Below are 11,249 nucleotides of genomic sequence, written 5' to 3' on the forward strand. Positions count from 1 at the left end.
AAATATCATCTCTCTCTCTCTCTCTCTCTCTCTCTCTGTCTGTCTGTCTGTCTGTCTGTCTGTCTGTCTGTCTGTCTGTAGGTGTATGTATGGAGCCAGGAGATCCTCCTCTGCTCCAGCAGCCTCTTCAGACCTCCAAGTCTGGGATTCAGCAGATCATCGAATGCTTCCGTTCAGGTTTGTGTCTCCATGTAGTGTTGTTTTTTTTGCATCTGTGTGTCTTTATCCAAATATTTAAAATTGAACTGCCCAGAAAAAGAAGAATACATTTGATTCTGACCAATTTAAAATAAAAATGTTAGCTGTGGTTGGTCTCTAGCTCTTTCCAGCACAGTACTTCTTCTAGTGGATTCACAATGAATGAAATGTGAAACAGAAGTAGGAAATACTTGATTTGCATTAACACAACATCAGATTAGCTTCAGTATCTTCATGTACTTAAAGTACAGTTTTCAAAGTATGCAAAGCAGAACTGTTTAAATAGCTGCGTGTTGCCTGTACACACCACATGGGGCGTTAAGCCTGATGACCAAAGCTCCTTTAAACGTTGAGAATGCCCATAGTAGGCACTACTCTGGGGCAGGGCTGTCATGTTGTGGGTCAGCATGATTATCCCCTGTTGTTGTGGTGTATGATCATGCTACAGCACACTACGATTGCGTTGTCATTGAGCCAGAGGCGATGACAAGGATGCACAATTCACCAGAGGATAAAGTGATATGTGAGAGGACACAAAGTAGGACAGGTACTGACATCTGTATGAGTCACCAGAACAGTGTTTCGTCAGTGATTTAGCATGAATGTGTGTGGGCTGTGTGCATGCCAACACGTGTGAGGTAAATGTCCGTCAGAGCGTAAAATGCTGCTACTTAAACAGAGGCTGAGGAGATGGACTTTTTGTGTATAGTATGAGTCACATATCCAACGAAGTGCTGATTACTTCCGTATGGACGAATTGCGGTTAAGCTGAACACGAGTCAGCTGTTGTTGATGCAAAAAAATGAATAGAAGATGACAGCAGTGATGCAAAAGTAGCTCTCATTATGAAGGCCACTATTATCTGATTCCTTTGAAAGGCCATCGAGCTCTTCATTGGGATCAGCATAGACCGATTATACAGAATGGAATTTATCAGTACTGTTTCTCTATTGAACTCTTTTTATCCCTGTTTAATTAGAGACATTGGTGATATAAGATCATATACATGTCTATACTTTATCAGCAGTTTGAGGTTTTTTGTTTTTTTTAATAGGTATGTTTTTTGGCCTTTATCTGCTTTATTGGTAGCACAGCTGAAGACCCACAGTTTTAGACCTGTTCACTGAAGTTTAATTTTTTTTTCCTTTTTTGAAATGTATTCACAACAAAGTAATATTATAGTATGCAACCATTTTTTTGTTTATTGAGATATTCCCAAAACAGGACCAATACCTAAATTGTATTTAACGACAATAATCTTTACTTCAGGTAACTGAAGTTACAGCTGGTTCCCAGGATGTTAAAAACCATAGGCTTATGTTATTCATTGAAGATAGCTAGCTGTTAGCTTAATATCATTAACTAACCACTGCAAGGTAATAAAACATTGAAACTCAAATTAGCAGGTACCTAAGTAGTTATAACTATGACGACATGGCTCTGGTCATAACGTCATCACCAACCTTTGTTTAAACTTTGCAGGATTACATTACATTCATAAATTGTTGGTCTAAAACTGTCTAGAGCTGCACAGGCTCTCTGGCTCTGCAGGGCGATGCTTCTCACCTTTAATTGCCAAGGCAACTTGGAACCACCAGGTCATGTCGGTGGCAACAGAAAAATGCTTCCTTTCTCTTTAGGAGTCTGTTGCTGTATGTACATGGTAAATGTTTTTATAATTCTCCATCACTGTTAGTAATCCGCACCTCTTTTCTCTGACTTGAAGGTACCACCCAGCTGAAGCACATGCTGCTGAGGGAGGTGGACACCATCTTCGAGTGTAAACTGTGCCGCAGTTTGTTCAGAGGCCTGCCCAACCTCATCACGCACAAAGAGTACTACTGCCTATCGCGACTGCCTGAGCCTGATGGTGAGCTACATGACACAATTCTGGAATACTGAATAGCACATTTATAAACTCATCTGAACTCTCAAAAATCCAAAATTAAAGTTGAACAAAAACATAAAGATAAAAAAGAAATTCCACGTGAACTAAGTAATAAGACCTGGTGAAACTGAAGCCATAGCCCGAGGTTTTGTACACACTGACGTTAAAATGCAAACTTGCGCAGATCAGACAGACTAACCGAGACTCCCTGGGATCAAACTGACTCCAGCTAGGCACCCATACACACTGAGTTTTGCTAACACACAAACCTATGCACAGAATCAATGATTACCTCAACACCTCCTGCTCACATTCTGTCACTCCAAGGTAGTACTGTGCGATATGGACAAAACTTTATATCCTGATATAGCTAATGTTATATCCCGATAACGATATGTATCCTGGCGTGTCTTTAAGTGGTAGAAAAGATTAGACGTGTTCAGGTTGCTAGTAACAACTTGTTGGCGGCATGTTTTGCAGATTACCGTTGTCTGGACGGTGTCTGAGTTTTTCAACCCAAACCAAAGCCAAATGATGGACTTCCGGTTCCCCCTTTTCGGCACAAATCTTCTTGGGGTTCTGCTTCTGTATTTTCGCCTCCCATTGTGCTTTCCTCCGTCCCCACCATGCTGCTTTGCCTCTGTTTAATCCCAAGCGACCAGCACCGTAAACAAGTCCTTGCGGGTGATGTAAAAATGCTACCACAAAGCAGTAGCATTGCTGCAGTTAGGTTCGCCTTCATACAATAAACTTGTTTTGAATTCAAAATTTGGATATCCAGCGGTCATTCTGACATTGACTTGTGCTGTCCATGGCGCATTAAATTACAACTGTAGTGTACATAACATTAGTGTAGCAACAGTGCTAATCAAGTAGCCTACATGTTAAAATTACGATATAAACAACAGAGGGTTATATCCAGTAGACATTTTTATATTGCACTACGATATATATCGTAATATCGCACAGCTCTACTCAGAGGTCTCTTCTCTCGCTTCCACACCATCTGTCTCCTACATGTTATACTCCTCTTATCGCCTCTGACTGCACACAGTGCTGTTTCAGTCCTTTCCGCACACATTTACACACACTCACATGCACATTGTGACATGACCAATCCATCAATCACTACTCGTATTCAAAGTGCAGTTTCTCCTTGGCTCTCCTTTCATATCACTAAGGAAATTGACTTTGATCTTGCAGCATTTGTGTTTTACCTACTCCTCATTATTTACAGTGTGTGTGCATGTCTCTTTTCTTTGCTGCTTAGAAGTGGTATGAGACTGAGGGAAAGGTAGTATTTTCTGTTACCCAACTCTCTTCTCTTCTCCCTCTGAAAGAGAAATCAATCTCAACACAAACGGTCAATTATATTTTCCTCGGTTTTATCTCCTGTAATGATCGCCGTTGTAAAAAAAGATGTTTGTTTCATCACACCCTTCTTTTCATCTGTTTCAACTTAATGAAGTTGTTCCGTGGACCTTATTTTTTTTCAATCAAGAGTGCATTGCTGTGCTGAAAGTGTGTTGTTTTTATATTTTGATAAATAACTTATTTGGTGTCTCTTTTTTTCACCACCAATCTGCTGGATATTAATGTCTGCCTACTGGATAAACAAAATGGTCTTCTTAGAAACTCCCAACTTTTCATCATCCGGCTCTGACAGTGGGACTTCACAGTCCCCAGTCACAATTTGTGGTCCTTTTTTAAAAGTGTCTAGAAATTCAGTTCTTCTCTTTCTATCATCATTTTATCTCCCATTGTAAAGAATTTTATGAAAAAGTCTTGCTTGTTTTCTAAAAAAGGAACCTTTTTTGGCTTTTGAGAGGCAAATATTTGTATTCAGTATAAAGAAAAAGACCATTGAGATAAAAAGTAAGTGCCAAATCAAAAGTGCACCAACAGAAAATGTTCAATAGCCCTAGACCCGAACCTTTTCAGCACAGCGACACAAACCCATCCACTTCCTGACCAGTTTAAAATTTTTTGCATTTTGCTGTCTTTGTGGGCTTTTGATTTTTGTCCAGTAACACAAAAGAAAATTGAAGGGGAAGGGCAAATGGCTGAAGATGTTTTCTTTATGTTTTGCTTTTATCTGATGCACATGTACAATTTGCCACAAGAAGTAGGCAGCCTGGAGTTCAGTGTCTTGCTTGAAGACATTTTAAGAGGACATGTTTTGCCAGATAAGAGTCCAGTCGTGTTGTTAGTAGCATGATTTTGTGAACTGTCAGGACACATGTCCATATGTCAGATGATCAGTGATTATCAATACCAATCTGCTCATAATATGAAGTATACCAGAAAGGATTTTTGTATTTTCCCAATGTGTAGTGTAGTAAATACAGTAAGCCAAAAACACCAGGATGCCCAGCGAGCATGCTTTTCTGACTATTCTGACCCACAAAGCTCTGTGTAGCGGAAGATCATCTGCTGATGACCACTCGTTGGCGGCTTTCCAGATCGCAAGCTTTTTTTAACTTCAGAGATAGAGAAAGTGTATGTGTTCTGAAGATGCCATCGGTAAAACATGACTGTATACCATAGTAACATCAAGTGGCAGTATTGTGGAACCAAAAGCAACCGACCAGTAGAAATGTGTCTCTAAATGTTACCCTGAGACCACCACTGACTCAAGTGATTCAAGGGAAGTGGTGCCATTTAGGTTGTATTAAAAGCAGGGGTTATCATTTTTTGTGTCAAGTCTGTGTTCTTCATTCCCTTATAAAATATCTTATAAACTGCTAGTAAGACAAGGCACAAAAAAACTGTTTGTACTATTAAAATTGTAATGTTGCATCAGCCAGAAAACACAAGTTAATGTTGGGAAGTGAGCTGTATCATATGTTTGTTACTATGCTGTTAGCTGCAGACCAGGACTAGAGCTCCTTCCACTTTGAAACACTACACTATTGTTCCGGGTTATGAAAAAAATAAACCAAGTGTGGACAGTTCAGAGGACATGGGAAATTCAACTATCCAAATGAAAAGTGAGCAGTGCTGAGTTTGTTTTAGAATTATTGAATTTCTCAACAGCCATTGGTCAGAAACTCTTGCATTTGTAAAACGATACATAATATATGGCTAAACTTGATGTCCATTAGTTGACATAATACTTAAACTTATTATCTTTCTAAACTGTTTTAATTTTTGTATTCTGGGTTCATCAGGTGATGACAGACAAGGTCTAGCCATGAAGGATTTACTGGACGCCATATATCCCAGACCTGACCGGCCAGACTGCGTTGTCCGCCTGGAGCCAATTCAGACCACTAATAAGGCCGTGTTCCAGTACCTGACCACTGAGGAGGAACTGGCTAGATATCCATCACACACACCCAGGTAGGTGGTAGAGCAATACTTGTAGGTTCTTTTAGGTTGTCTAAGACCCTCATGATGTGAATTGTCTTTTAGGCTACTCTTTCTTCCTGTCTTCCCTTGTCTCTGACTTTTTGTGTCAATGTTCTTCACAGTGCCAGAGAGAGTCCTGTAGCCTGGGAGGGAGAACAAGTGGAGGGTGTGGACAACAACCAGCAGAGCCAGCCGGAGAGCCACAGCAGCCCGGGACACAATCAGGGACAGAGGAGATGGGAGGCTGAGGAGGAGTCTAAAGACGAGCCGCCACCACATGAAGACGAAGGGTCAACTAGTGGGGTAAGTGGCTCAACACGGCAAGTAACAGCAAAGTGGGGTCTGCTCAGAGTGAATGTCATGTTCAGTACATCTTTAAAATTATTTTATAGATATCTGTCATTACTCAGACCTGTTGCTTTTTTTACATGCTAGATGATACATTTTCCACATTGTTTATCATACTCAGTTGATCTCCATCTTCTTTGTTTCCTCCCTCCGGTTCAGGTTGAGGATGTGACAATCTCCTGTTGTCTGTGCGGTCAGGACTTTAACTCGCGCCGCAGCATCAGGCGTCACTGCCGTAAAATGCACCAGACCAAACTGGAAGAGCTTCGAAAGTTCACAGAGACTCGTACAGTTCCCACAAGCCTGCTCTCCATGGTGAAAGGTATATCAAACACATGACAATTACATACAATAAAAAAATTCATTTCAATAGTAGCTTTTTTGTTAAGGAAACATGTGAAATAATATTTGTATTTTTTGTCACTGCAGGTCGGCCAAGGACTCTCAGCACACCGACTGGAAAATCCTGCCCAGTGTGCCTCAAAACCTTCGCCACTAAAGCCAACGTACGGCGTCATTTCGACGAGGTCCATCGCGGCCTTCGTCGGGACACCATCACACCCAGCATTGCCTCGCGGCCCGGTCAGCCCTTCTCTCTGGAGGTCACACCCCCCAGGAAGAGCAACAACTCCTCTCCAACACGTGGCCAGAACACCTCCAAGGCCACCCCCGTGAACTCTAAAACAACGCCTTCAAACCAAAACCCGCCCAAACCTCCGAGTCCACTCTCAGCCTCTGCCTCTCCGCAGGTGAACCCGGCCTCGTGTCGCTGCACGCTCTGCAAGAGGAACTACAGCTCTCAGGTGTGTTAGGCAGCCTTAAGCTTTTTAATTTTTCTTCTTGTGGGTGGTGAGGGGCTGTGTGATATGACCAGAATTTCATGTCACGGTCAATTGTATGTCTGATTATGGCATGTTTATAGTCAAGTTTTTAATCTGTATTTTTCTTTGTGTTTCAGCTCATGTTGAAGAGACACATGCGTATTGTCCACAAAGTATACAGCATCAAAAGTAACCGACCTGGTACGACGTCCAACTCCTCTACTACAGCACCCACTCCGAACAGTAGCACCACCAATTTACCCCAAGCTAACCCAAGCAACAATATCCGAGTGAAAGAAGAAGCAGTAGAGCCTTCAGATAACGATGACGATGACAATGACGAGGACATTGATAGCAGTCCGGCTCCATCACCTAGTAACAGCACTGGGACAGCTAAAGGTGCTCCTGTGGTGCAAAACGCCCTGAAGGTGAAAGAGGAGGAGGCCCCATCGAGCCCAAAGATGACACCAATGCTATCTTCATCATCCTCGCGAGGAGGGAACACATGCAGCACTGGCGTGCCTTCCAGAATGACCAAGCTTTCTGTGGGCTTTGATTTTAAGCAGCTCTTTTGCAAACTGTGCAAGCGACAGTTCAGCTCACGGCAGAACTTAACAAAGCACATCGAGCTACACACAGATGGCAACGACATCTTTATCAAGTTCTACCGTTGCCCTCTCTGTCGCTACGAGTCGCGCCGCAAACGTGACGTCCTGCGCCATGTTACTGTGGTTCACAAGAAGTCATCCGCATACCTCGCCAAAATCATGCCCAAACTGGAGAGCAGGGCTGTGAAGAGGCTCGCTGAGGTCGTCCTCAGCAGCACCAGTCAGAACAAGAGGACCAGCAGCAGCATCAAAGAGGAAGTGAATGGACGTCCTGCTTCTTCATCTCCATCTTCTTCCCCTTCTCCCCCTGTCACTCGCAAGCAAGAGTGCTCCACAGCTCCCCCAAGTACCACCTCAGCCTCTTCCACCTCTTCTTCCTCCTCTTCCTCCGCCCCGCCCCCTCCCCCAATCACTCGGAAACAGCAGGACGTTGCATCGCCAGCGTTCACGCCATCCCCTCCTGTCACCCGTAAGCAGGAGAGACAGCAGATCCACCAGCATCGGCCTATCAGCCCCCCACTGACCCGCCGCAGTGAGAAACACACACACCAACGCAACTCGTCATCCACCAGCTCGCCACACACTCGACGGCATGAAGCCCAGTCAGAGGGCAGCAGCACAGGGTCGTCGTCCACTGAAGTCAGAGTGACCAAGAATTTCTCCCTCCATGCCTGCGACCAGTGCGGACGGGCCTTTGCCAAGAAGGTATTACATTCTAGGGCTGCAGCTAATAAATAATTTTATTATCGACGAATCTGTTGAAAATTTCAGTGTTTAATCATTTAGTCTTTAAGATATGAATGTTTGAATTCCTTGAAAAATCACTTAAATAATTCATCTGTTATCAAAGTCATTGGCACTTAATCTTCCTTCAACTGACTTATTGTTGCTCTATTAGATTTTAAATGCTGCTTCTTAACTACAACTCTTAAAAGAAAAGGCTTTTCACATATTTCCTACTCTCTGAATCAGGAACAAAAAGTAGACTGGAATGAAACACATCACTTGTGGTGCAGAAGATAATTATCATCACAGTCTGCCCTCATGAAGTCTTTGAAGTGAACTGTCATTGATTAAGCTGAGCAATCATTTCCTAATGTCTGAGAAATTCCACCCCCATATAAATTCAGTATTACACATGCTGTTCTAATACTTGATTGTCTGTACCACAATTGTCTGAAAAGACTTTGATTGCAAAATCATGCAGTCTAATGTTGATGCATATTGTGCTTAATGAGCCACAGCAAAGCCACCACTCAGAGAAATGTATTTTTGTTAACAACAGATTTTAATCAATGAGGAATGCAAACATCCAAAGTGACAATCAGTTTGTAATAAATGATGATTCGAGATCATGCCATGTTTACGCCATCCCGTCCTGCCACTCGTTAGGAGAGACAGCAGATGCTTTTTCCTGTATCTGTTGCATCTTGAGCTGTTGTAACAGTTTCATTTCCCTGTTGTGGGATAATTAGAGCTAAATCTGTAGCTACAAATACAACCTATATACAATCTGTGTCCGGCCGATAGATCATTTAATCTATTTGTCAATTAACAGAATCTCTGTGTCAAGCTCCACAGATGTGAGGATTTAGTGCTTGTCAATGTCACAGTGTTGTACAGGCCAAATAATTTAATCTGTCATCAATAAGGTTGTTAATTGCAGCCCAGGTATCAAGATAATAATCTTAGTAAATGATGCGCTCTACTCCTAATGATAATCAGGTGTCATCATTATTTTAGAGAAGTTTTAACTGTTAGTATCAGGGTTTATATAAAGCCTTGAAATTTTGGGGAAATGCCTAATTTTAACTGTTTTTAAATGTTTTCAGTGTTAGGAATATGCTTGAATTTGAAAAACATTAATAAATAATACTGAATTTTCTAGACAATCTGGAGTTTCATTTACACAGTTAAGTAAATCGAAAACAGTTTAATATAAACAAAAATAAAAATAAACCAAGTGACAATTCACATTGCTAAAGGACTTCCGTAAACAATATTTTTTGCAAATTAATTCATAGTTTCAATTTAAATGTGATGATATAGGCCAGCAAGAGCCGGTAATTTATTGGTTTAAGTACCTTCAAAGTGCTTGAAAAGTGCTTGAATTTCATCCAGAAAAAGCTGTACATTAACTGTAGTTTAAACCCATCCTAACAGCATGTGTCTGTATTTAATTCTTTTTAAATTGCATTGTCAGCTGTACCTGGAGTCTCATAAGCGAAGTCATCGCAACGCAGTGACGTCAGCGGCCAACAGGAGGAAAGGAGTCAGCACCCGCTCCAAATCCCTGGCCTGGTGAAAATCACATAGTGTAAGAATCCAAGACGGTTTACAGACTGTACCACTCTGCCACTTCATATCTGCCTGCTTGTCCTTTTGTTGCTGTTTCTGTTTTTCTGCTTTTTTTCCTTTTTTTTGCATCTTTCTGCTGCAGCTGTGTTTTCAGAAACCACAAAGAGATGCTGCTGTGTGGTGTGTTTTTTGAGCAGATTTTTTGGTGTGTGTGTGTGTGTGTGTGTGTGTGTGTGTGTGTGTGTGTGTGTGTGTGTGTGTGAGAGAGAGAGTTTGCTTGTGATATTTTTGCTTCCTTTTCTGGCAACAGAGGTGTGTGTATAATGCTCATGTAGGAGACCTGTTCCCCAGAGCAAAAATGAGAAACCACAATCATTGTGCAGGCTTTAATTGACCGCTCTGCATGTTAACCAGCTGTTTCCTACATTCTCCCTCACGTTTATCTTTGTATCTCTGCTGCTCATTAGAAAGATTCCTCTTTGTCGAACTATTGCTCTTTTCTTTCTTGCCCCTTGCTTATTTCTTGCCCTTACTCTCTGTATTCCCTTCTTTCTTTTGTTCTCTTTCCTCATTTGTCTCTTCTTCTCTCTCCAGTCACAGTCCAGCGGGAATAACTGGTGAGCGAGCCTCTAACGATGAAGAAATGAATGAAAACTTTCAATAGAGAAAAATAGTGGACGATAGGAGAGGAGCACAGAGCGGAGATGAAGGAATCAAACAAACAAGGAGTGAAGTACAAAGGATTTCTACCCTTTGCTTTGGAACCAAATATATTGTTGGAATCTGACTTGCTTTTTTTTTTTGTATAATTTTATTTTGAAGCCAGCCAGCTTACTGGACGGTGGAGCTGCTATCAACGGAGAGACTTTAGTGAAGAGAAGATTCACTAGTTCTGTATATATCTCTATTTACTTACACCGGTATGTAAATATAGATCCATATGCAGATGACTGATTTGTACTGCTTTGTTCTTCATGAACCACATCTAAGAAAAAGGATGAAGGTCGACTATGGAAATGTGAGTGTTTGTGTGTGAGATCATGTGAAATCAGAACTGGATTTTGAGCTCCACACAAAATAGACTGGAAACAAACTGTTCATTTGTTTTGAAAAAAGCAGTATCTGATTTTAAGGTGCACTATGTAGTTTTGGAGGAGTACGAAGTTTAGAATATTGCTTTTTACAATATTAATGAGGTAATAATACAAACTCAGAAATATTTATTTTTTTCCATAACTGAATGAACAAGCTGTTCTCACAGGAGAATAAGGTTCCCAGAACACTGTGTGAAGCTAGAGAGGTGGCAGGGTCCGCCAAATATAAACAAAGTAAAACAAGTATGAAAGTGTGTTGTTCTTTAGGCTCAGTTTTGTTTTTTGTTTTTTTTCCCCCACATTTTAAACAAAGAGTTTGTTAATTTGGTTGGTTTAGGCTTAAAAAAAAATATCAGTCAATGATGATGTTGCTCTTCTGATTAAAATGTATTCCCCAAAACTACATCGTGCACCTTTAACCTCTGAAGTCCCACATAGTTACACAAAACCTTGACAATTTGATATATTCAAGATAATTTGCTGAAGTTTATGATCTCTCACCTTTCTCCTGTAATTTCTCTCACATTTCCCCTGACAAAAACAGCACTGTGTTGTGCTGCTCTCTAACAGGATAGGCTACAGCCAGATCGTTCCCTCTTTAAGTCTTCTGGTTGCCTCAGAGTTACAACTTAATTTATCTTCT

The 11,249-nt window shown here is 41.3% G+C and overlaps 1 protein-coding gene across 9 annotated transcripts in view; it reads left to right on the top strand.

Annotated features, from left to right (window-relative positions):
• Positions 1-10,299, top strand: part of znf800b (zinc finger protein 800b) — a 31,169-nt gene extending 20,870 nt beyond the window's left edge. For all 9 annotated transcript variants that reach the window (XM_037122185.1, XM_037122186.1, XM_037122188.1 and 6 more), the window contains 9 exons: positions 82-177; positions 1,925-2,068; positions 5,257-5,428; positions 5,560-5,740; positions 5,945-6,107; positions 6,215-6,588; positions 6,744-7,919; positions 9,418-9,531; positions 10,107-10,299. In XM_037122185.1, the coding sequence (XP_036978080.1) occupies positions 82-177; positions 1,925-2,068; positions 5,257-5,428; positions 5,560-5,740; positions 5,945-6,107; positions 6,215-6,588; positions 6,744-7,919; positions 9,418-9,519 (2,408 nt within the window). In that variant the 3' untranslated portion in view covers positions 9,520-9,531; positions 10,107-10,299. The remainder of the gene's footprint in view (positions 1-81; positions 178-1,924; positions 2,069-5,256; positions 5,429-5,559; positions 5,741-5,944; positions 6,108-6,214; positions 6,589-6,743; positions 7,920-9,417; positions 9,532-10,106) is intronic.
• Positions 10,300-11,249: the final 950 nt, after the last annotated feature.

The sequence above is a fragment of the Acanthopagrus latus genome, chromosome 14, assembly GCF_904848185.1.
Source record: "Acanthopagrus latus isolate v.2019 chromosome 14, fAcaLat1.1, whole genome shotgun sequence".
Classification (NCBI taxonomy): domain Eukaryota; kingdom Metazoa; phylum Chordata; class Actinopteri; order Spariformes; family Sparidae; genus Acanthopagrus; species Acanthopagrus latus.